A 27,102-nucleotide genomic window follows, 5' to 3' on the forward strand; every position below is an offset into this window, starting at 1 on the left:
CAATGGTTATTTCTGATCCATGAATGTTTACTTGGAATAGACAACATCCAACAACTAACAGAATCCTCACATTTGTTCTCCAAATTGGGGACTGACAACTATTATGAAAGAAAGGACCAAATAGAAATTTCTAAATTTTCCATTTGCCAAAATGGTAAAAATGAAACAAGCAGATTTAAAAAATGGAACAGAAAATTCCATATAGATTAGATATGAAAATATATAAAGGATACAGAGAAAGTAATCCTATCACACTTACCTAATCTCCTGTTTTGTCCTCATTCAAGGGATACATCTCAGTAAGATTAATGTGATTCTGTTTGCAGCAGCCACTCCAGGTGTGGAATCCTTATGGGACTAGATTGACATAGTCCTCTTATTCTTGGCCATTGGTCTGTTATGTGTTGTTTTCTCTATAAGAGTATACAGGAACCAACAGAAGTTTTGACTTTACCCATCAGGAACAGCAGTATATTTTCACCACCTTGCCTTAGAGCAAAAGAAGCTCTCCTTTTCTCTATTATAATCTAGTATGCAGTTGATTGTATTGACATATAACAGAACATCACACATATGCACTACATTGATTATGATCATCATGGTAATTGGGCTTGATTAATCAGAAGTACCCTTTGATGCCTTGGTAAGACTCATTTGTGTCAGAGTATGGGACATAAAAATTCGGAGTTGGTAAATTTTTAGCAGTCCAGTGGTTCTAAGAATTAGGTAAATTCTGTAACTAATTAGGTAAATTGCTGTAACTTGTGCCACATGCCACTAAGTAAGAGGCACTATGTTGATTGGACCTTTTTACATTTTTGAAACAATCTTTACTACATTTGCATGTGCTTGTCTTATAAATTAATTTGTGTGTGTTGCTCTTAGGCATTAATTGAGTCATTGCCTGCCAGAATGAATTTCAGAAAAAGAAAAGGCTTTGTAGACTTTTAAAAAATATTGTAGCAAGCTATAATAGTAGAATAACAGTATAGATCCCTTGAGTTTTGGAACAAAACCCTGCTCTCAATTAAAGTTTGTTATTCTTTGAGAAACAGTGCCTGTGTGTATTTATTTATTTGGGGCAGTGCTGAGGATAGAACCTTAGGGGTGCTCGACCACTGAGCTACATCCCCAACCCTTTCTATTTTTGATTTGAGATAGATTCTCACAGAGTTGCCCTGGCTGGCCTTGTGATCCTCCTGACGCAGCCTCCTTAGTAGTTGGGATTGTAGGTGTACACCACTGCACCTGGTGTGTTTACCTTCTTTTAATTAATAAAACCATACACATGATTTTTGTGCTTGTCTGTTTATATGTTGCATTTTTTGAATGTTTAGTTAAAAAGATTCAGATAGGAAAAATAGAGGTCCAAAAATTGCAAAAGGTCAAATACACAGTGAAGAACAAGTTTGGGAGAGTATCCCTGATTTTTAAAATAAAGTTATATTAATTAAAATAGCTTTGTTTGGGGGCTGGATTAGACAATTCAATGAGACAGAATATTATACCTGTCATCCAACCATGAGCATGTAGAGATTTAGTATAGCAATATAAATTAATGAGAAAAAAACTAATTAATAAATAATATTGAGACAATTGCCTTTTATACTGGGGAAAAATATAAACTTAGATTCCAAACTTATTCATGAGGAAAAATGAGTTTTATATGATCAGAATCAGATGTAGAAAACAAAATTTTAAAAATTTTCCAAGTAAATATAGAGCATACCTTTTGACCTCAGCATAAATGATTATTTTCTAAAAGATACACCAAGTAAGCACAAACCATAGAGGAGATGATTCCTTTATTTGACTGCCTCAAAGTTAAAAGCATTAGTATGTCTAAACTCACCAAAAATTAAATTAAATTAAAAGATAAGAAACAGATTGGGGAAAGATATTTGTAGCATCAACAAAATTTTACAAATAAATAAGAAACAGACAACTCTTCCTAACTGAAGAGTGGAATATGGACATGAAAAAGCTATTCACAGAAGACTAAAAGATAAATACATAGTAAATACATGAAAATATATTGAACCTCACTAATAATTAGGGAACTACAAATTAAAATATTAAGTTACCATTTTATTGATAAGATTGGAGAAATAAATTGACAATATCAATACTGATATAGATAAATGATAGATACTCTCATTGTTAGTGAGAATGTAAATTGGTATGGGACACTTATGGAGCAATTGGCAATAACTACTAAAACTGAAAATGCATATTTTATATAATACACTAATTGCACTTTATTTACTTTAGAGAAATGTTTGCAAATGTGCACAAGAAGATGTGTATAAGGATATTTGTTGCAGCATTATTTCGATATCAAAATACTGGAAATAACCTAAATATTCATCAATAGACGAATGTTAAGAAAATTGTGGTGCTTTCACATTATATTATACTCTATAGCAGTTAAAAGAAATAAAGTACATTTCTTTATATACAGAAGTTAGATCTCAATGTTGAATAAATGAAAGCAATTTGAAGAAGGATACATGTACAGCCAGGTGCAGTGTAACACATCTGTAATCCCAGCGGTTTAGGAGACTGAGGCAGGAGGATTTCAAGTTCAAAGCCAGCCTCAGCAATGGCAAGGCACTAAGCAACTCAGTGAGAGTTGTCTCTAAATAAAATACAAATAAGGCTGGAAATGTGGCTCAGTGGTCGAGTGCCCCTGCGTTCAATCCTTAGTACCAAAAAAAAGAAAGAAGAAGAAGGATACACGTTCTATTTCTGTTTTGTACACGTACATTTTTGTGTGTACTTTAAATAGTCATGATTTCTGAATGTTGGAAACACAGATGTTAGCTTTGTCATCTTCTATATTTTTCTGTAATTTTTTTTTCTCAAAATAGAACAACACAATAAAGAATAAGTTAGGGAGGAGTTGTTAATTATGACATGTTCAAGTCAGGTTAGATAAGAACAGAACATCATGTTGAATTCAAGCAATTAACAAGTCATTAATAAATATTTGTTTAACATTTACTAAGTGCAAGGTATTTGATATGTCACAGAATGGGGAAGTTGAGTATAAAGCCTCACCTAGACAAGATAGAGCTTTCCTAATTTTGCTGCTGCTGCTTTTACATACTTGATAATGATAATGGTGCTGATAGCCAGTTCTTACAGGCACACAGGCTGAGGACTCAGGAGGCTGAGGCAGGAGTCTGAGACTAGTTAACTCAGTGAGACCCTGACACAAAAATAAAATATAAAAAGGGGATGAGGATGTAGACCAGTGGTAGAGAGCCCTAAATTCAATCCTTAATTTTTTCAATCCAAAAAGTAGTCATTGTTCTTTCTACATAAAAGTCTTAAATCTCCTGTGACTACTAATTACAATCTTTCTATTTAGGTAGGCGTTTTGGATCGGCAGAGGACATTGGCCTTGCTGGAAACATTCTATGATAGACTTAAACGAAGGCGTAAGCATTTACTCGGAAACCCAAGACAATGTAAGTGCCACTCAGAGGAAGGAGCACACTCAAGCTGAAGTGTCATAGTCCACTGACAGGACAGCATAAGATCATTCTACCCCTGTGGAATGCCTTTACATCTCCCTTCAGTCCTAATGGCTATATTTATTTGTTCATTCTCCCACAAAATTTACTCCTCATTACAACTAGATGTATTTTTCAGCATGGTACAGTACTCAATGTTGTCAGAACTCAGCTAGAACTCAATTTTCAATTCATTTAAATAAAGAGAGGCTTTAGTGACAATTTGAATGTCTTGGAAATTAATTTGATATTGGTTATCCTATTTTAATGCCCAACTTAAAATGCTAACATTTCTAGAAAAATAGTTTATTCTCCCATGCATTTTACTTGTATACCTTTACATATACTTATGTGTAATAAAATAGTCTTTTTATATTTCTACAAAAATGGATTGAGTTTTACTTGTATTTTTAAAAAGAAAATCTTTTCATAACTGAGTTTTCCAAATGATATCAATATTTTATTTGGGTGAAGATTTACTACTTGAATGCTATGGGTGATATACATAGAATATTTCTAAAAATTGTGGGAATCACAATTTTATAGCTTAATTACTATCCTGAAGGGGATGGTTATGGTTTGAGTTCTACTTCCTGCAGTCTGGAAAACCAAGGGTTTTTTGTTTGTTTGTTTGTTTGTTTTGTTTTGTTTTTTGTTTTTGTTTTGTTTTGTGTGTGTGTGTTTAAGAATTTGTCATTATTATTTTTTTAATCTTTATTTATTTATTTTTATGTGGTGCTGAGAATCGAACCCATTGCCTCATATGTGCAAGGCAAGCGCTCTACCACTGAGTTACAGCCCCAGCCCCTGAAAACCAAGTTTTTGTTGTTGGGTTTTCTTTTTCTTTCTTTCTCTGCTTTTTTCTTTCTTTCTTTCTTTTTAGTACCAGGAATTAAACTTGGGGGCACTCAACCACTGAGCCACACCCCCAACCCTACTTTGTATTTTATTTAGGGACAGGGTCTCACTGAGTTGCTTAGCTCCTGGCTCTTGCTGAGGCTGGCTTTGAACTCTTTATCCTTCTGTCTCAGCCTCCCTAGCAGCTGGGATTACAGGTGTGCACCATCCCGCCTGCCCCACTGTTATTATATGTTTTAACAGCAGGATTCTGGTGAATGTTATCCATTCTTTCCCTGGAGTGTTTTGCTCATTTTGTTTTGTTTTGTTTTTGCTTTGAAGATTGAATCCAGGGCCTTGTACCTGCTGAGCAAATGCTCTCCTGATGGAAGGGACAGCCAGGCAAGACACCAAATAGGAACAGGAAGCAGGTTTATTTAGTTATAACCAGGTTCAGAGGGCAAAGCTTTCACTGTAATCAATCAATCCCCTTGAGCCCCAAGTTCAGGTAGTTTTAGAACATTATGCCTCCCCCCAGCTTTTTCTTTCACTGTTCTGGGCAAGTTAACCCTTTAAGGCAGCACCTAAGAAGGGGAGAGCTTCTTCTCCCCTTTCTTTCCTCTTCCTGCCAGCTGTTACCATGGAGCCCAATTGGGAACTTATCTTAGAAATGTAGACATCTCTGTGAAGCTCCAACTCAAGACCAGAGCACTTGTTAAGGGATCTGTCTTTTTTTTTTTAATCATATTTTGCATTTGCAAACATACTTCTACAAACTACTATACTGGATAAATGTTTGTGAAAACTAGTAAAGGGGCATTCAGCACCTAGAGTGCTGATCTCTTCCAGGCCAATGGCCAAGTTAAATGCAGCAACAGGAAAACAGGAAGTTTAACTACATTGAACTCTTTTGTAGAGACTCTTTGGCTGAGAGTCCTAAAATCAATTATGGTGAAGATTTCTGGAGAAGCTTAGATTTTCTGTGGAGAAGGAACTGCCACTACACTCCCACTGAGATACTCACCAGTCCCTTTGCCTAGAATTCTGAATCAGGTGTCCATATAAGTTGTGGAAGAAAAGAAATGAGGATTGAAGAAGAGAAGGAAAGCGAATATTGGATAAACATAGCCCCACTAAAAGACTGCCATGAATAAAGACTTGCTTTTATTTTTATATCACAGAAACTAAAAAGATACCAAGATGGAAATATGTGTTCCCCTCCTGCTCTCTAAGCTATGCTTATTGTGGGAGGACCAAAAATGTAGAGGACAAATTTTACTTGCTTTGGCAGTCTAAGCAACATTTCAAATACCAAAAGAAAAATCTGTTCATTTCTCAAACTATACCTTTTAGGAAGGGATGATAGTTAATTCATAATACTGAGCATTTTAAAATGTTCCTTTGAATATTTTTTTTTTGCTTTTTACGGGATTTCAGCAAAAGATAACTGATGTTATTTTAAAGTAATAGGCCTAGCCAGGCATGGTGGCATACACCTGTAGTCCAGTGATTTTGGAGGGTGAGGCAAGAGGATGGCAGGTTCAAGGCCAGCTTCAGCAACTTAGCAAGATCCTGTCTCAAAATAGTAACTAAAAGGGTCAGTACTGTGGCTCAGTGGTTAAACACCCTGGGGTTAATCCCTGGTACCAAAAAAATTAAAAATAATGAATAATAAATAAGCCTATATATAATCACTATGCTCAGCTTTTAAAACATTAATATCTCTGGTTCTACAATATAAGATCAATTTTTTAGGTAAATGTTTTATTTTCTGCATTAGGGCCATTTGTTGAATTTGAAGAGATAGACTTGCTTGAGTTCTGGGGAGACATGGATAATCAGAAACATATTTATGAAGACTTTGATAAGGTGCTTTTAAGGATGAATGCATTACTTTCTGAAAAACATGACAGCAAAACTCAAAATCAGTTATCAGAAAACCAACAAGAACTTGATGAACAGAGGAAATCAAGCCTACCAGAACAGCAGAGAGAGACAACTGCAGAGCAAGGACCACAAAGAATTTCAACTGCAGAACAAGAACCCTATGAAGAACCAGACACAGAACAAGAAAATATCCCAGAGTCAATTACAGAACAAGAGACAGAACAGAGACTACACAGAGAATCAATTAAAGGACAAAGACAGCACAAAGGGTCAGCACCCAGAAGGTCGATTGAAGCTCAAGGGTCACGCAGAAGTTCCATGATAGAACAGGGAACACCCAGGAGGTCAATTGAAGAACAAGGGTCACGCAAAAGCTCCATGACAGAACAGGGAACACCCAGAAGGTCAATTGAAGGACAAGGGTCACGCAGAAGCTCCATGACAGAACAGGGAACACCCAGAAGGTCAATTGAAGGACAAGGGTCACGTAAAAGCTCCATGACAGAACAGAGAACACCCAGAAGGTCAATTGAAGGACAAGGGTCACGCAGAAGCTCCATGGTAGAACAAGAACCAAGAAGAGAGTCTATTGCAGAACAAGGGTCACGCAGAAGCTCCATGGTAGAACAAGAACCAAGAAGAGAGTCTTTTGCAGAACAAGGGTCACGCAGAAGCTCCATGGTAGAACAAGAACCAAGAAGAGAGTCTGTTGCAGAACAAGGGTCACGCAGAAGCTCCATGGTAGAACAAGAACCAAGAAGAGAGTCTGTTGCAGAACAAGGGTCACGCAGAAGCTCCATGGTAGAACAAGAACCAAGAAGAGAGTCTGTTGCAGAACAAGGGTCACGCAGAAGCTCCATGGTAGAACAAGAACCAAGAAGAGAGTCTGTTGCAGAACAAGGGTCACGCAGAAGCTCCATGGTAGAACAAGAACCAAGAAGAGAGTCAGTTGCAGAACAAGGGTCACACAAAGAGTCAGTTTCTGAACAAGGGAAGAGCAAAGCATCAATAACAGGACAAGGACCACGTAGAATGTCATCTTCAGAACATGGATCACGCAGAGGGTCAACAGCAGGACAAAGTCAGCACAAAGGATCAACAGCAGGGCAAGGACCACACAAAGCATCATATTCAGAATATGGATCACGCACAGAGTTAACAACAGAAGAACCACACACAGAAGAGCACGATCTATATGGAGAGAGAATTCCAGAAAAACAAGAGGATGTAGACTCAACTTCACCATCAAGGGAAGTTAGAATCTCTAGAACAAGTGCAGAATCTGAATATATTGAATTCCCTTCACAAGAAAAGGAGCAACTGTATGAAGAGGAATTATTAGAAGAACTACAAGAGGACCTTCCTACATCCAGTAAAAAAGATAGTTCAGGTAGTGATTCAGTTTTCCTACAACATCAGCTACTTGTTTTGTGAAGTGGTTTTTAAAGCCTTTTCAGAAAAATAATCATTTAAATTAGGATCATTTTTGGCATGTCAGGTCATGCAAACCTTAGACATATTTTGCTACTCAACATGAGTCTAGACCTTGAATAATCAATTAAATGCAAACCAGAATGTCTCTATTGTCAGCTTACCAAGAATTTCATTTGTACTAGAAATTCATTAACAAGGAAGAAATTGGGCTGTGATCGTGGCTCAGTGGTAGAGTGCTCACCTAGCATGCACGAGGCACTGGGTTCAATCCTCAGCACCACATAAATGTAAAATAAAGATATTGTGTCCACCTAAAACTAAAAAATATTTTTAAAAAAGGAGGAAATCTAGCAGTGTTACATGTAGAAATGTTTTAACTGGGTTTTTTGAAAAGGTGGAAAAAGCCCCTTTATTTTAAATGGGGCTTTTTAGAAACCACTTTTTAATATTTTTTTAACTATAAAAATGGGTCTTGTTTTTTTTTTCAGATAAAAGATATATTTCAAACAAAAAAAACCCACCCTGCATTTCAAATATTTAGTCATATCTCATTGGTCATAATTTAGGCATATAGTAATATGTCACTCTAAGGGAAACTGGGAAATGTTTCATTTTGCATGGCCAAATTGAGATACAACAAACAGATTTTGCCACAGAGCTGCTGTCAACCATTTAAGTTATTAAGTGACTTAATTGTGGTTGATTATGACACAATATATATGAGGAAATACTCAGTGTTTTTAGTGTTCTATATGAAAGTTATTTTCCCATTCATTAACCTTAGGATATGTAATAGAAGACATAATGTCCAATTCATATAAATTTTCTTTTGTATACCTTTTAGCTACCACAAGAAAGGACATTCATAAAGACAGATCTTGTGAACCCAAGTCCCCTAAAATAGAAGGAAAATCATGGTCAGGTAACTTTTTATTTAATCTTATTTTAATGTATTACCTAGGACAAAAACATTGTGAAAGTGAAGTTAAATTGGCTTTATAAGTTAAATTGTGTTTTTATAGGTGAATTTTTTGCTTGCAACTGGAGGAGGAAGTATGTCAAATTTGAAGATGAGGATCAAGCACACTTAATCTATAATAACTCCAAGTTTACAGGTATGTGTTAACAATGAAAGTAAGGAAGCATAGGTGACTTTAATTTACTGTGGTATCCCATGAGAAAGAATGGATTTAACTAAGACACAACAGAATCCTTACATTGCTTTGTCCCTGAGAACTGATGGATATGAATATATGTAAGAGGGTGTTTCTAATGGTGACATGCTATTGGTAGTGACATCTACTATCAATGAATATTCTTTGGCTTTCAAACATATGATATTAATAGGCTTTTTTGCTATTATATGGCCCTATAACTGCTTTGAAGCTATGGTACAAGCATACAAAAGAAATCAGATGTTAGTTATTAGAATTCAATAGAAATTATGCCAGCTATTTCTCTTCCTAGTAGGTCCACATCCAAACATATGAGACAAATGAGAATCTATTTTGTTTTTGAAGACTTACAAAGAAAGGTAGTATTGGTATTTTGGATTGGATCCAGGGGTGCTTAGCTACTGAGCCACATCCCCAACCCTTTTTTTTATTTTTAATTTTTTTATCTTGAGATAAGGTCTTGCTAAGTTACTTAGGGCCTCCCCAAATTGCTGCAGCTGACTTTGAACATGCTTCAACCTCCCAAAATTCTGGGATTACAGGTGTACACCAAATCACATGTTTAACTATAATTGTTTTGAATAGTACTCTAGTCATATTTAATTAAAGTTCTATTTTATATTTTCCTTGTCATATCAACAAGTAATAGAACTAATTAGACCAAGATTATTTTCTTTCTATCTACAAATTATTTCCTTATTTAAACCTGGGCTAAATAACAGACTTGACTATGCTAAAAAATTCTGGTGAAATAATATTTTCACTAAATAGAAAATCAAGCATTGGTCAGCTCTTATGGTCCAAAGTTAATATTTTTCTTTCTAGTCTTATGTCAGTTTTACTTTACTGTTTTTTAAAAATTGCATGGATAGGGCTATGGTTGTGGCTTAGTGGTACAGTGCTTGCCTAGTACATGTGAGGCACTGGGTTTGATCTTTAACACCACATAAATATAACAAATAAAATAAAGGTATTGTGTCCATCCACAACTAAGAATATTTTTTAAAAATTTGCATGGGTGATCATTTTTAGTTATATCAAGTCTCATATAGAAGGTTTAAGGCATGCATGAATAAATCAAACATAAGTCCCTGGACTGACATTTTGTTACTTATGTAATGTTACTTCATGTTGTAACATTAAGCTTTAAGATGAATACCTTAGTTACCATTCTTAGTGGGAGGAGTTTTAGTGGTGGTATTTACTAATTTATTTAATTTGGGAGTCCAGCATGTAACTGTCTTCAGATACAGCATGTAACTGTCTTTAGATACAACTTAACAATACCAGACAATGTCTCTCTGTCTCAATGTCTTTCTGTCACTTTCAATTTTAGGCAGTTTTCTCCATATTGTAGAAAATTGGCCACAGAGCATCTCTAAACTTACATCCTACTGGTTCAGCAATCAGAATACAAAAAGAATGATTCTTGCCCAATAGTTCTCCTGAAAGTCCTGGAGCTAATTCTCATTGGCCTGTAGTGGATTACATTGCTGTCAATATAAATCATTGGCCAGACCTCTTATACATATCCATGGAATAAGGGTGAGGATGCATAGTACCACCAGATTCCTCAGAACTGACAGTGGAGGAGAAATGGTTTCCCAAGGAAAAAAGATGGATGCTGTCCTCATGAAGGGAGCATAGATTCCTGACAGGCAAAAATAGTAGATATTATAGCTAGGGATTTAGTTCAGTGGGAGAGCACAACTTAGCATGCATTAGGCTTTAGGTCCAATTCCCAGCACCAGAATAAAACAAATCAAAGCAATAGCAGATGTCTGTTACAATAGATAGTCGTTTATTTTCCATAAAATTCGAGAGAATCATTCACTTAACTGCTTGGTATCTGTTTACTGCTTCATAGACCTACACCCGATTATCAGAAATATTCAGTCTTACAAGGAAATAAGAGGGAGGAGTGCCTTCAATGGAGTTTCCTTCAATCTGCTCCAGTTTGTGCAGCTCCTAGAGACATTTGTTGGTGAAGATGCCCCCTTGAGTGTCAGTGAGAGCCTCATTTCCTTTTTTAAGAGGGGCTATTTTGAAACAAAAGAAGAGAAAATGAGTGCCTTAGAACAGGTGGGTAATATTACTTATCGATGAAACAAGTGAGGTCACTATTATAAGCAAATTTCTCAATTTCAGTTGCTCCCCATGTCACTCTCTTTAAAAAAATTATGTCCAAATTTATCATTTTATTTCAATAAGCATAGCTTTTAAATATCTTATTTTATTGGTGAATGCTCTAAGATCACCTCCAGAGAACTCATTCCCCTAAAAATAACATGATTACTCCTGGCAGGAGATGGTTTATAATATAGCTTTGTTTTCTCCTTCTCTTTAAACTTGAGGAGTAAATGTGTGTATGTGTGAAGATGTACGTGTGCACCATCTGCTCTGTGAGTGCGTTTACAAATGCACATACCTAAGGGTATGATTATGGCTTGAATATGTGTTTTTTATTCTTGGGCGCTCAAGTAACACATATTTCCTAGGAACTTAGTACTTTCTTGGGTGGTAAATAAATGCATATGCATCATCCAATATAAATAACTTATGTTCTCATATGTGAAACATGTGACTCATTTCACCAAATTTATTCAGTAATTTCGTCAGCCTTATGAGTTTTCTCAGCCTAATTCCAGAATTGACTTCCTTTTTGCCTCCTCAACTGCAATTCCCCACCACTTAAAGCAAAAGGTATATATTCACTCTCTTTTTTGCAATTAAATAAATCTATATATGAACTCAATTTATGATCTAATTAATATATTAAAATAGTGTAAAAACATACAGTTAAATAAAATTAATGCCATCAAAATTAATATAGAAAAGAATTTTGTGGCTGGGATGTGGCTCATGCGGTAGCGCGCTCGCCTGGCATGCATGCGGCCCGGGTTCGATCCTCAGCACCACATACAAACAAAGATGTTGTGTCCGCCAAAAACTAAAAAATAAATAAATAAATAATAAAATTCTCTCTCTCTCTCTCTCTCTCTCTAAAAAAAAGAAAAAAAAAGAAAAGAATTTTGGGCAGAGCACAGTGGCACACACCTGTAAACCCAGCAACTTGGGAGTCGGAGGCAGGAGGATCATAAGTTCAAGGCCAACCTCAGCAACTTGGAGATGCCCTAATTACTTTAGCAAGACCCTATCTCAAAATAAAAAAAAAATAAAAGAGCTGGGAATGTGGCTCTGTGATTAAGTGACCCTGGGTTCAATCCCCAGTACCAAAAGAAAAAGAAAGGAAGAAAGAGAATTTTTAAAACAGCCATTTTTTAGTTATTTTAACACTCCCTTTCCCTACAGAATATCCCTAGGAATCTAGTGAGAACATCCCATGTGTTTATCATATTTAAAAAAAATTTTTTTTGATGTTGATGGACCTTTATTTTATTCATTTATTTATGTGCGGTGCTGAGAATCAAGCCCAGTGCCTCAAACATGCTAGACAAACGCTCTACCACTGAGTCACAACCCCAGCCCATGTTTACCGTACTTTATAATGACCAGGGAGGATGTGGGAAGGAATAACACAAGATTCTTAAGAAGTACAGTATCCTTTCTAAGGTAATATGCTTGAGTCCAGAGAATGCCTGAGTGATTTTGGTCTTAAGGTGAAACCTTAAGACATTAAAGAGGTTAAAATTAATAACTGCATTTTCCATTAATATCATGGTTAACCCCCAAATAAGCTGTTTTTATAAAAGATACTGAAATTATTTGGTATAAACACAGGATGCCAGCTAGCACAGTTAACATCATGTCTTCTGTACTTGTTAACCTGTTTGTATCCCAGGTTAGACAAAAGGCTTTCCGAGTCCGCAGGGAGCTTCTTCTAGAAGCCCTCTTTCAGAAGTGGGACAGTGATGGCTCAGGCTTCCTGGATCTGAGAGAAGTTGATGAACTCTTATACACATACAAGGAGGGAATGGAAAAAGAATGTATGAAGAAAGGTAAAATATAAGAATGTTCTTGTTTAAGTTGTGGCACAACTTGGCTTCAAGTTTCCCAGTACTATGACAAATATACAGTTAAAAACCAAATATTGATTTAGTCAAAACCATCAGATACTGCTTCATACTTATTAATGTGGCTATCATTTGAAAAATGGAAAAATAAGTCTTGGCAAGAATGTAGAGAAATTGGACCCCTCCTGTATTTGTCAGCATGATCAGAAGTGGATCAGAGTGCTGTGTCCAAAACCTTAATTCTACATAGATTCCTTCTGTGGACCTGAATACCCTGCCTTGAGGTTAAGATAATCCAAACCATGCTACAGTTCTGCCTGATTTCTCTTATTTTTCTCTCTTTGTCTTCACAAGGTCTGAACTATTCTCTCAAATCTAACTGGTTTACAAATTTCTCTTCAATTTACTAACTTCCTCTCCTTAATGACTTTTTTTCCTCCTTTATTATATTTTCCCCTTCTAATCATTACTTCCCAATCAAAACCTACTAAAATTCTTATTCCGGTATGATAAATTCCTTTCTTCATTAGATCCCAGTTTAAATGATTTTGCTTTTTACTGGCTTTAAAGGTCTATCTGTTGACTTTTGTATACCAGATTTCCAATCTTTAAAGTGTATAGTGCATGGGCTGTTTAAGTTCTTCAACCCTTTCCAAAACATCCTTACATTGTTGATCTTCAAATGTGCCTAAAGTTTATCAATTGTCATGTTCTCTTCAGTCTGCAAACTTTAAATTACACTGCACTGCTTGTCTAAGACTATGCCCAGAGAGTTGGCTATGCACTTTAATTTTCCATTTAAATGACAAAATTTGCCTTAATATATAAATTTCTATTTACATAGCATACTTAATGAAATTTCAGAAGGGATAATGAGGGGCTAGAGTTGTGGCTCAGAGGTAGAGCCTTGCTCTACCTATGTGAAGCACTGAGTTTGATCCTCAGCATCACATAAAAATATTGTGACACCTATAACTAAAAAATAAATATTAAAAAAGAGCATAATGAGGTGGTTCCTACTTATAAGATTGGCGAATTTCATAGCATAGAACCATACTCTACAGAGAACCCTATACATCGGTTAGGGTGGCTGGGTTCCAATATTGGGTCTTCACTAATGGGTCCTGTGAACCTGGGCCTGTAACTTAACCTCCATAGACTCAAATTTCTTTGTTTGTAAAGTGAAAGAGTGAACCATGATGAATTTTTAAAAATTTTTTCTTATCAAATTTTTAATAAAGATCTTAGCCATTTTTTAAGTGAATATCCTTTTACTGGATTTTTCCCAATTGCAAATGAAATATCATTTTACATCCTTAATTAGAAATAACTCTTATAATGGGACTGTACAAATTCAGGTCAAAATAAAAAATACATGTATTTTGTGACTTCATAAGAGAAATGATGAATTTTAGAATTAAGGGATCTAAAAATAATGTTATAAGTGAATTCCATATATTGGATTATATGGAATTACATATAACTGAAACACAGCACTAGGGATAGATAAAAGCACAAAATGTAAAGCCCAGCAAATGAGAAGAAATGAGGAGGCAGAATATGCTGCTTAATGAAAATGTTTGAAAGTATGAATAAATAACCATTAATTCTCTCCAAGGGCAGACTTATACAAAATGATTCTCAGTAAACATGGATTGATAGTCACTTGGTCAGAAATAGCTGTTGACCTGGCGGCAGTATAGAAGAGTTAGCTTCTACTCTCTAAAAAGAAAGAACATTCTAAATTTGAATATTGACTGACAAATTATTGGCAAATCTTCAAACAGTTCTTTTGTTTGTTTATTGTTTTGTTCCACTCTTCTTATTTCTTTTGTGTCCAAGATTAAAAATTGAGTTGCTGAATGTGGTTACACATGCCTATAATCCCAGAGGCTTGGGAGACTTAGGCAGAAGGATCGCAAATTCAAAGCCAGCATCAGCAATTTATTAAGACCCTATCTCTGGAAAAAAAAAAAAAAAGGTCTGGAGATGTGAGTCTGTGGTTAAGAGCCCCAGTACCAAAAAAAAAAAAAAAAAAAAAAACAGGTTTATTTTAACTTTTGGTACTTGAGGATTGAACCTAAGGGCACTAAGCTATATCCACACTCCTTTTTTATTTTTATTTTGAGACAAGAGACTTGCTAAATTGCTGAAGGCCTCACTAAGTTGCTGAGATTGGCCTTAAACTTGAAATTCTCCTCTAAAAATTGGGATTTAAATATCATAAAGTCACAGGGTTAGAAGTTTATAGAAATGTTTCTGTTGGTGCTCTCAAAATGGAAGTTTGATATATAGAAAGAGAAACTTGAAATTTTGGTTGTCATTCCCCACCTCTTTTTTTTTGGCAGAGGGTACCGGGGAATGAACTCAGGGATACTGGACCACTGAGCCACTTCCTGAGCCCTATTTTGTATTATTTTTAGAGACAGGGTCTCACTGAGTTGCTTAGCCCCTCGCTTTTGCTGAGGTTGGCTTTGAAGTGGATCCTCCTGCCTTGGCCTCCTGAGCCTTGGGATTATAGGCCTGGCCACCACACCCTGCTGGCCCCCCTTTTTTAAAAATTATTTTTCTCATTGAGATTTTAATGTAGGGGGTGGAGAGGAAGGAGTGGGAGGAAAGAAGGGGAAGGGGCAATACTGGGAACTGAATTAGAACAAATTATATTCCATGCTTTATATAATTATGTCATAGTATATTCTATTGCCGTGTATAACTAAAAAGAACCAATAAAAATTAATTAATTAATTAAAATATACATGTAAATAAAATAAAAATATGGAACGCTTCATGAATTTGCGTGTCATCCTTGCGCAGAGGCCATGCTAATCTCTGTATCATTTCAGTTTTAGTAATGTGCTGCTAAAGCAAGCATTCCCCTTTTTATTTCTATCTAATACAGAATTTGATCAATCTTTTGAGCAGAAATATCACAAATAAAAAGCCATAAAACATGTGCCTGTCAATACCATAGAATTTAATGGAATAGATCACTCTTACCCCATTATTTTCCATGGAATAGCTGTTAATGCTGTTGGCTATGTCCTTTCGTTTTCTATTTAAATTATAAGATTTGCTTTAATATTTAAATTTCTATTTAAATAAGACATTTAACTCTTAAAACTAAAACTTTTTTGAGACAAGGTCTTGCTATGACAATATGTTGATACGTATTCAGTCACATTAATTTTTCATAGGATTCTCAGCATATTTATGGTAAACTTTTTTTCTTTCAGGAAAAATATGATCATGTCCTATGAATTTGATCAATCTTAGCCTCTTTAGCCATGAACTCAAAAGAGAGAAATGGAATTACACCTGGTACAGCGCAAAGGAAGGAAGCTTTGAGAAAAGATTAAAACTTAAAACTTCGGTTTTATCCAAGTGCTGTGGCAGCAACTCAGAAGGCTGAGTCAGGAGATAGCAAATTTATGGCCAGCCTCAGCAATTTAGCGAAATGAGACCCTGTCTTAAAATAAAAAATAAAAAAAGTACTGGAGGTGTTGCTCAGTGGTAAAGTATGCTTGGACTCAATCCCAAGTACAAAAACATAACAACAATAAAAACCCTTGGACTTTAGTTAGACCTTTAGTTTGAATACATTCTCTTCCTATTGTCTCTTTCAGTATCCTTTTCCTCTTTTTAGAGAATGAGGCTAATTCCTACTTCCCTGGTGAACTGTAGGAATTAAAGATGATAAATGTAGAAATACTTATTATCAGGTTTACAATACTCCAAAGACATGAATTTCTCTCTCTCTCTCTCTCTCTCTCTCTCTCTCTCTCTCTCTCTCTTGATACTAAGTATTGAACCCAGAGACGTTACCACTGAGCCATATCCCATCCCTTTTTAATTTTTATTTTGAGACAGGGTCTTGCTAAGTTGCCAAGGCTGGCTTTGAACTTTTGATCCTTAGTTACTGGGATTACAGGAGTGTACCACTGTGCCCAGCTTACCTCAATGTCCAAGTAACTGGAACTACAGGAACATGTGCCAAAACAACTGATTAAACTAAAATATTTTGGTAATACATTCTGTTACCAAATTCCAGAAATCTTTTTTCCCCATGTTTTTATGGGTGCATTGTACTTTTATGCAATGGTGGGATTAATTGTTATATATTCTTACATACACGCAATGTAATAATTTAATTTGGCCAGTATCCTTTCCCAATATTTCCCCTTTCCCTCTTCTCCCTCCCGGTAGTCCCTTTCCTCTACTCTATCCCGAAATCTTGAACACTATTTAAAAGTCTCATTGAAAAGCACACAAAGTGTTTTTTTTTTAAAGAAACTAAAAACTGGGCAAGTAGGTGTTGTAAAATGACTATTTCTTTGCTTTAGAACTCTGGAATAAGGAATCAATAGGAAACTCCTCAGTTGTTCCTTGATTTTCATGGCCTTGACACTTTGAAAGATTGTAGACTTGTTTTTAGGAAGTCCTTTATTTACATTTATCTAACGTTTCCTTTTGCTTAAATTCAGGTTATTGATCTTCAGCAGAAATATATTGTGTAATCAATGCTGGTTTTGTTGAATGATATCAGAAGTCCCATAATAACTTTGACCAGTTTATTAAGATACTGACAGGTCCCTCCACTTTAAAGTCACTCTTTTTCCCTTTGAAACTAATAAATATTTTATGCATGTGCTTTGAAACTATGTAAGTAGTCCTTCCATTTTTTGTCAAACTTTTCATTTATTCATTTATAGCAGTATATAGTGGCTTCTTATTTCATTCAATGGGTTATAATACAAAACTATCATTATTTGTTTTGATTCTAATATTGTCGCAAATTTATTTATTTTTTCAGTTATGTACACATTTTATTTCTGCAGAATCTCCTTGGTGAACATATTTTTTTTCAGGCTTACATAAAATAGTTTTTAAAAATTATTTATTTTTATTTATATATGACAGCAGAATGCATTACAATTCTTATTACACATATAGAGCACAATTTTCATATCTCTGGTTGTATACAAAGTATATTCACACCAATTGTGTCTTCATACATGTACTTTGGATAATAATGATCATCATGTTCCACCATCATTTCTAAACCCATGCCCCCCTACCCTTCCTTTCCAACCCCTCTGCCCTATCTAGAGTTTGTCTATTGTCCCAAATTTAAAGAAAGGGAAATCCTTTCATCTGACTCCTGTGTCTTCCCTTTCCCACTCCCAAAATTTTATAATGAAAAATTTCAAACATTCAGCAAAACTGAGGAATTTTATGCCGAGGCATCTGTAGACCACCTGGATTCTACCATTACCATTTTACTACACTTTCTTATTATCTATCTGCCTCCATCTATTTTTTCATCCATCTCTGTTATTTTTATGCATTTCAAAGTATATTATATACTTCTCACTTCTTTTTTTCTTTTGAGGTAAAATTTTCATAAAATTAGATGCATAAATTTTAAGTGTACAATGAGTTTTGGCAAATACATGACCTGAGTACTCCATGCTTGCATCAAGAACAAAAAAACTTTCCCATTCAATCCCACCATCTAATCCCCAAGGCAATCCCTCTTCTGTTTTTTTCTACCATAGTTTTAACTCTTCTAAAACTACATAAAAATGAAGTCATACAATATATACTCTTTTTTTGTAAGGTTTCCTTCACTCAGCATAATTTTCCTTGAGATGGTTACAGGTTGTTGCAGGTATTTGAATTTTGCTTCTTTTTATTGCTGAATAGTATTCCACTGTATGAATATACCATAGTTTGTTTATCTGGTCTCTAAACACTTGGGTTTTTTCTTTTTCTTGACTATTATGAATAAAGCTGCTCCAAACAATCTTATACTAATCTTTATGTGGATATATGTGTTTATTTCTTATTAATAAATATATAGGAGTAGAATTTCTGGATCATAGGGTAGATATTTTTAGTTTTATAAGGAGCTGTTCATATAGTTTTCTCTGTTTTGTTTTTTGGGTTTTTTTGGTACTGGGGATTGAACCCAGGGGTGCTTAACCACTGAGCCACAACACCAACCCCCCTTTTTAAATATATATTAGTCGTAGTTGGACACAATACCTTTATTTTATTTATTTATTTTTATGTGGTGCTGAAGATTGAACCCAGTGCGTTACAGGTGATAGGCAAGTACTCTATCGCTGAGCCACAACTCAGCACCACCCCCCCAATTCTTTTAAGACAGGATCTTGCTGAGTTACTTAGGGCCTCGCTAGCTGGCTTTGAACTTGGGATCCTCCTGCCTCAGGCTCCCGAGTTGCAGGGATTACAGGAGTGCACCACTGTGCCTGGCTCTTCTGTTCTTTTAATGTGTTTCCATCATTCTTTTTTTTTCCATATTTTTATTGGTGCCTTATAGTTGTACATACTTGTGGTATTTGTTGTTATGTATTTGTACATGTACACAATGTAACAGTATATATTTGCCAATATTGTTTCCATCATTCTTAGCACACTACCTTGATTTCTACTATACTGACATCTTCTAGACCCCTCTTATACTGAGGGATAATCCATTTCCTCAGAAAATCCTGGTTTCTTTTAATGGGAAGTAGTATTTAAAAGCCAAGATCTGGATTTTACATGTGCTCATTGCTCAGAAGTCTTGGCTCCCAGGTTTCTTAGTGAATAGAGGGAGGGGATTTGTTTGTAGGTGTGTTTGCACATGCACATGCATGTGTGTACAAAAACATTTACACCTGTGCTTATGTTTCATCTATTAATATTAAAAATCATGAGTTCATACCAATACCTCCAAGTCTAATCTAACACAACAGGATTCATTCTAGTTTTCTCCCTTTTCATTTTTGAAGCTCCCTACTTTGGCTCATGTTATCCTCGGTATATTTATTTGTTCCATCAATCTATTAGTTCTATATGGAACGAATCTTCAATCACTGTTGCTGTCCTCTCTCCCACTCTTATATCCTTGTATATTTGAAATCATTTAAAAAATATTTTTAAAATTGTAGATGGACACAATATCTTTATTTTTTTATTTTTTTGTGGTGCTGAGGATCGAATCCAGTGTCTCACAGGTGCTAGCAAGCACTCTACCACTGAGCTACAATCCCAGCCCCTTTATGTCTTCTTTCTTACATCACTTAAGGACACTATACCACACTACCCTTCTCTTATGCTTCACTCGGGGTGTTGACATTCCACATGAGATTCCCTTCTCCAAGTGGTGATCTTGGAATGTTGATATTCCTTAGATTCTGATGCTCTATGACAAGGCAATTTTCAAACCTTCCTCAGTCCATTTAGTGTATTCAGATTCTGGCTCCCAATGCTGGACTTGGGCCAGTTCTACATGTTGGACTTCTCTTCCACACTGACATCTGCTTCATCCTGTTTAGATTATGATTTCCCCAGGCCAAGCTGTCTGTAAGATATGAAAAAATGATAAACCCCAAAATAGTGTGGCCTGGGAAGAGGGAGTAAGGAAGAAGGCAACACATTGATAACAAGGATCCTTTCCCAGTGACAGGACAATCCCTGGGAAGGAAGCAAACATCAACCAGTGATAAGACAATCCCTGGGAAGGAGATATCTATCAAGCCTAAAATGGCAGTCTCTGGGGAGAAGCCAAAGCATTGATCCTTCCCCAAATAAATCCTTTCCTAGTGACAGTACAATGGGACCCTGATAGGAAAGAGATAAGTACTGAATGCTGACCCCAGACCTACTATTCTTCCCCAAATAAAAATATTGCCCAGTAAAAGCAAATTTCAAATTCTTACAACTTGTTCCCTGAGTGTCTGAACTGACACACTTTGTCAATAATTAAGTCATTTCTCAATGTAACATATATAAGCACAGATTCCTCCTTGGGCCAGTGGCTCATGTTCCATCAGGAAAGAGGGTCCACCAGATGCATGATTCCACTGTGAATAAAGGCTTTGCTGATCTGTGAAATTTACACCCACTGGCTTGGTCATTTTATATTAACACTGTCCCCTCTATTTGCATGTCCTTTTCATTCTGGTCAGGATTAAACATCCACACGGGGCTTTGGTTCTCCAACCTAAACCACCTCTCTGTTGAACTACCCTCTTCACCCACATTGGTTGTAAGTTACCCTTCCATATGCATGCCTTCTGCACCCTGCTCACATTCTGACAATCCATACTAAGCCACCTCTGCACAGATGACCTCAACACATTTGGACTCTAATACCCTGACCTGCTTCTTGACCGGGAGGGGTTACTTACCTTGCTCTGGCCCACCAGTGGCTTTAGAACCAAAATGCTCAAGAAAAGAAAGGAATATAATAATAATAATAATAATAATAATAATAATAATAAGGAGGAGGAGGAGGAGGAGGAAACCATAAAGCACTTTAAGCCTAATAGGAGGCTGTCACTTAGGATCCTTTGGGTTCAAATAATAGAAAATACAATCCAAAACACTTAAGAAAAAAAGAAATTTAATCAAACTATGTTATTTGCATGTATGAACATGGCATAAAGAATCCCAAAATAGTATAATTATAATGCATCAATGAAAAAAAGAAATTTGTTCATGCAATGGTAAAGTTCAGAACTACTTCAGGATACAACTAGGTTTGGGAGTTCAAATAATGGACATTAGGATAGGTATCTGGTTCTTTCTCTTTCTCTTGTTTTCAGCCCAGCCCCTGCTCTCTTCTGTTTTATCTCCATTGTCATAAAACCTCTCCATTTGTGGTGACCAGGTCCATCGTCACATATTTATTCAAACTCAGTAGAAATAAAATAGAAATTGTCCTCTTCCTAATGTTTCTGCATAAATCTTGTACTAAACCAACCACTCAGGCATAAGTCTTAAGATGCATGCTCAATCCGTAGAACTATGAGTAGAATCCAATTCAAACACATAAACTGAGATGGGAGTGGAGGGGTGGCAAAACTGGAGAGAACTACCAAGACAAAGATGAGTGGAAGCTAAAAAACAAAAATCAATGAGTGTCCAACTACAGAAATGAGAAGCTCACTGCACATGATAAAATGACTATAAGTTCCCAGTAGTATTTGTTAATTGTCAAATAAATGACATAGAATAAATTCTATTGTCTTTCATGGGAAGGAGAAATCACATTAGAAGACTTTACAAGGAAGGAGAGACTTAGGACCATACTTTAAAGGGAAGGGATAGCTACCTTATAATGTTAACTTATAAGAAATGTCAAAAAAATTTGCAAACACAAAACAGAACACATGTATAAAAATGCTTGAAGTGCTAGTACCAAGAACAAAATATTGAAAACAACCTAAACATCCATTTCCAGGAGAATAAATAATCAAGGATAATACACTCACATGATGACATACAATGATGAAAATGAATGAATCACAGCTACAGGAACACGTAGATGGATACAGTTGCATAATGTTGGATAAAAAAGCAAGTCCCAGAAAACTGCATATGACTTGATAACCTCTTTCTAAAGTTTAAAAAGTCAAACCTAAACCACATATTGTTTAGAAGTATTTATGTAACACATATATTATTGTATAACTCTAACACTATTGGAAAAAGAAAAGGGAAGGGAAAGATAAAACCAAATTTCGGGTTGGTAACGGTGGAGGGAGAGGATAGAATAGGGCAGAACAGAGTGGAAAATGTAAGGTAACTGGTCACATTCAGGTTTCATAGTAGATTCAACATTGCACAATTAAAAAAATAAAAGAGTATGGATACAGAAGTATGCAAAGCATGGTTAGGGACCATGAATAGAATGAAGGTACTAGAGCAAATAACTACTATATGGTATTAGGAGCAGATTTGATTGGAAATAGATTAGATTGAAATATGGCAGGACTTTGAACCAGAGAATTGAATAATGCATACTCCATTTTAATTTAATTTTACAAACGCATATTGAGTATTTTAGTACTGACCAATCAATTATAAAGTGATAAAAACTGGTGTGGGGGTACGAAAATAGAAATGAAAGGAGTGGCCACAAGATACGTTGCCAAAGAGTAAAATTATTATAATTTTAATAATTTTACTGGATAAAATTAAGCTGTTTATTGTAAATGTAGGGAGGAGTCAAAGTAGACTCTGGGAGTTTTCCAGCTAAGGAGTAGAATTAAAACAAACCAAAACCAAGAGAAGATGATATAGATGTTTTACTGAATTTATTATAGGAAATGCCTGAGAAATATTCCTCTGATCTCAGAGATACTTTTGATATTCTTGATTTTCCACAAACAGTAGTTGTTAAGGGCTTGGGCTTGAAGAGGAGAAAGAAAATTTTCCCAGTAGATGAATGCACTGTTGATTAGTTCTTGGTTTTGCGTTTGTGTCTTTTAGCTAAACTATACTTCCAGTTTCCAAAGTCATACCATGGACATGAAGTAAAGTTGTCTTCAAAACAATTTCAGAAATACATAGAATTGGTAGTATCTGAACTCAGGGGCAATGAAGATCAAGTTATGGAAAGCATTGTGGAATTTCTGATGAATTCTTTAAAGAGGAGCCATACTGAGGGTCTTAGGAATTGTGCAAGACGAAAATGGCTGCACCAAATCCAACATGCTGCAGAGACAAGTGGAGTGTCTGTGGAGCCAGTATACACTGAGACCTTTAAGACCCTCACCCAGGTATGTTTTCTTTTTTTATATTTATTTATTTTTCTTTGTTCTAATCAGTTATTCATAACAGTAGAATGCATTTTGACACATCATACATAAATGGAGTATAACCTCTCATTCTTCTGGGTGTACATGATGTACAGTTAACACAGATCGTAATCATATATGCAACATAGGGTAATAACGTCCTATTCATTCTACTATCGTTTCTACCCCTGTACCTCTCCCCATCCTTCACTCCCCTCTATCTAATTCCAGGTATGTTTTCTAAAATGATCTAAAAGAGAAAAAATTTCTGAGCTGGGCACAGTGGTACATGCCTGTAATCCCAGTGATTTGCGAGGCTGAGGCAGGAGGATTGCAAGTTCAAGGCCAGCCTGGGCAACTTAGCAAGACCCTGTCTCAAAATGTAAAAAGAAAAGGAGGGGGAGGGGATGTGCTCGGTGGTAGAATACCCTTGTGTCCCATCCCTAGTATTAAAAAAAAAAAAAAAGAAAAAAAAAAGGGGGAAAGGAGGGGTAAAGAATTTTCTCACAGTGGGTGATATCCAATGGTTGCGTGGAAGGAACACTTGATTCTAATACATTACAAATGACCCAAATCCCAGATGAGATGCCACTGAGATTATGGCTGGTGGGTAAGAAAGAAGCAGAGAAGAAAGGTGTAAAGAAAAGATATGAAAAAGAAGTCTTGGGATTTCTAATTTCATTTGTGCTAAGAGTCTAATAAGCTAAGAATAGATAATGGACTGATACTGAAAAAAAAAACACCAGAAAAGAGATGTGCAAACAGTTCAAGCTATATTTTCCTTACATGATGTTCAGGGAACTATATAACCATTAAAAAAAGAACTATTTAAGCCATAAACTCATCATAAAGTAGATTCCAACATTACACAATATTTCATAGTACTGCCTAGTAGCAAGCTGAGACTATTAGAATCCTGTCACTTAAAACACATGGCCCTGTAGAACCATTGCCCACAGCCTTGCACCTCTTCAGAAACTCCCAGATTGCTACTTTTCTTAAGCAGAAACATCACAGCTATTTTTTACGTATATCCCAGATTCCAGTGATACAGGAGACCTGGGCCATCACACACACACACACACACACACACACAATTGGAATCATCTCCTGAATGGCTGAATTTTCCCATGTTGTTGACAATGGTGAAATTAGGACTAGGAGTCCACTCAAGAAAAGGAGGCATTGCTCCAACTTGCTTTAGAGATCTGTGTTACCCTAAGAAAAATCTTATTTTATATTTGTTAATTACTCCATATAACTTATATGTGGAAAAAAGGAATAAAAGCAGAAGAAAAAGAAAGTATGAAAAACAAACCTAAATAAATAGAAGAGACAAATATCAAGGAAAGTGTCTCTTATGTCCCCACTTTATGAATATATTCAATGTGTGTTATCACATAATACTGTTAATGATTTATTTTTTTGATATAGAGATTTTTAATTATTTTAATTAGAAATAGTAAATGCAGAAAGTCTGAACCCTCCGGCTCCAAGAAACCTTTTCCTGAAATGGCATAGATCACATATGTAAATTGTGTTAATAATTCCTTAGAAGCATTTTTTTTTTAATTTCACATATTTAGATGGCCAAGAGATATGAGTGAAATGAAGGCATCTTCTTGCTGCAGCTCTCTAAAACCAGTACTTTTAACTGAAGCCCAGAAAATATGACAATACTTCAAAAGGATTTAAGTTTTAAACCTTTAATTTGATTATACTTGAGAGGTTTGGTTTTGCTTTGATTTTGTTTTCAGCAAAGCAGTTTAGTTGGCTTTAGAAAAAAAAATCTATTCCACGCATGAAAACTAGTTTTGGAGGTCATTTGTGGTGTCAGCCTTTTCCCCACTGCCCATGAATGGTAGTACCTGCATCATGTACTCAATAAATTGAAATTATTGGTGCCACGTTCACAAACTGGGTGGTGAAGGGATTAGGGGAGTTCTGTGGCTGTTGGTAAATACATTTTCAGAAATGTTGTGCCACAGGATGCTGAAACTCATGGAAATAAGAAGATTAGTGCTCACATTTCCCTCTTAGAAGAAAATGAACTACTGCCTGATCGAGGGTCTGTTCTACTGAGAAATGTGGCTTGTACCCTAGATGACGCTTCATTCGTACTGAACAGAGTACTTTACCGGGACATGGAAGGAATTAGGTGAGAACTCCTTGAAGTGATTGGTTTTATCTTCCTAAACAACAACAACAACAAACTAGCACCTCCAAATCCTAGTGAGTTGCTCCAGAGAGAAATGTCTCAAGTTACCAGGCTTCTAGAGTGGGAATTGATGTTTCCAGTTTTTTTAAAAATATATTTTTTAATTGTTGATAGACCTTTATTTTATTTATTAACATATGGTGCTGAGAATCGAACCTAGTGCCTCACACATGCCAGACAAGTGCGCTACCGCTGAGCCCCAGCCCCAGCCCCAGCCCCTAATGTTTCCAGTTTTGAATGGTTTTAGTTGATTAATTCTAGAGCTTACTCTTTGGCAATGATTCCCCACCTAGGGACTCTGTTCCACGGTATCAGCTCAATAAATTATGTCTCCTTAATTCAGTATATATATATTTTCTCTGGCAAGATCTAAGATTGTCTTTTAAGTCCTTCCCTCAAATCAGACCCTCTAAACTGGTAATCTTATTTGAATCCAGTGCCCTTACATATAAATGCCCATAATTGTGGATAGAGAATTGAATTAGTTACCTCAGTGATTTACTAAATCCTCCTCCTGTCTTATTCCTATCTTGATGTCCCTTTTCTTAAGCTTTTCAGTAGTGGATGAAGGGAAGCCAGTCCATGTCCCCCAAGTACAGTACCATGGGAACATCATCTTCTGGAACCAGTCCCGCAATAAGAATGATCGAAATGGGTCATTACTGGCTCTGCCTCTGCATGACGCATATATGAGGATCTTTGGGGTCCTGGCAGTTGACACACTTAGAGATCCCCACAAAATAAACATCTTCTTACCTCATGAGATCAGATTCTATCAGGTAAGTCATAAAAGTCTTCAAGAGCAGTTGTAGGATTGCCTTTCCTATATTTAAAAAGGCCTCTTGTTTTATACTTCTTAAAAAGTGAAACCTGAAAATCTTTACTAGAGTAAAGCCTTGTTAATAAACAATATTATCATGCTTGCTCCTGTTCCCTATATTTGTCAGACTTTGGAAAGGTCCCCCATTACTTATAAAAGGACTCTCAGTCTCAGTTGTACATCTATGCTTCAGCCTTTTGGGGACTATATGCTTTAATCATAGGAATAGAGTTTGATGCTGTGGAACAGAAATCCAACAATTAAATCACTGACTAAGACCCCATAAAATAGGAATAAAACTTTAAAAGGAGTATATTTGTGTTTTATTAACTAATCCTTTGTTCTTTCTACAAAATGTGCTAAATATGATATGCATCCAAATAGCTCTTGATTTCAGTGTTACAATTTTTGAGGACAAAGAATAAAGAAAATATTTCTTAAATATTCATGTTTTCAAGTTAGACCACACACACACACTCACACACAAAGTCATTTTTAAGACAATGGAATAACTGGAGCATACTACAGCATTTTAAAAAAATATTTATTTTTTTAGTTATAGGTAGACACTATATATTATATGTATATATGTGTATGTGTGTGTGTATATTATATATATATGGGGTTGCATGGGGATTGAACCCAGG

The 27,102-nt window shown here is 35.8% G+C and overlaps 1 protein-coding gene and 1 non-coding gene across 2 annotated transcripts in view; one reads left to right on the forward strand and one right to left on the reverse strand.

Moving 5' to 3' along the window:
• Positions 1 to 27,102, forward strand: part of Efcab5 (EF-hand calcium binding domain 5) — a 132,069-nt gene that overhangs the window by 77,012 nt on the left and 27,955 nt on the right. The window contains exons 9-19 of the mRNA XM_076871378.1: positions 3,374 to 3,473; positions 6,136 to 6,439; positions 6,857 to 7,220; positions 7,428 to 7,635; positions 8,521 to 8,598; positions 8,699 to 8,791; positions 10,719 to 10,933; positions 12,654 to 12,810; positions 23,110 to 23,399; positions 25,406 to 25,575; positions 26,186 to 26,414. Of these exons, the coding sequence (XP_076727493.1) occupies positions 3,374 to 3,473; positions 6,136 to 6,439; positions 6,857 to 7,220; positions 7,428 to 7,635; positions 8,521 to 8,598; positions 8,699 to 8,791; positions 10,719 to 10,933; positions 12,654 to 12,810; positions 23,110 to 23,399; positions 25,406 to 25,575; positions 26,186 to 26,414 (2,208 nt within the window). The remainder of the gene's footprint in view (positions 1 to 3,373; positions 3,474 to 6,135; positions 6,440 to 6,856; positions 7,221 to 7,427; positions 7,636 to 8,520; positions 8,599 to 8,698; positions 8,792 to 10,718; positions 10,934 to 12,653; positions 12,811 to 23,109; positions 23,400 to 25,405; positions 25,576 to 26,185; positions 26,415 to 27,102) is intronic.
• Positions 15,595 to 15,696, reverse strand: LOC143411023 (U6 spliceosomal RNA). The gene has a single exon (XR_013092754.1). It is a non-coding gene; the product is annotated as a U6 spliceosomal RNA (small nuclear RNA).

Source organism: Callospermophilus lateralis, chromosome 11 (genome assembly GCF_048772815.1).
Source record: "Callospermophilus lateralis isolate mCalLat2 chromosome 11, mCalLat2.hap1, whole genome shotgun sequence".
Taxonomy (NCBI): domain Eukaryota; kingdom Metazoa; phylum Chordata; class Mammalia; order Rodentia; family Sciuridae; genus Callospermophilus; species Callospermophilus lateralis.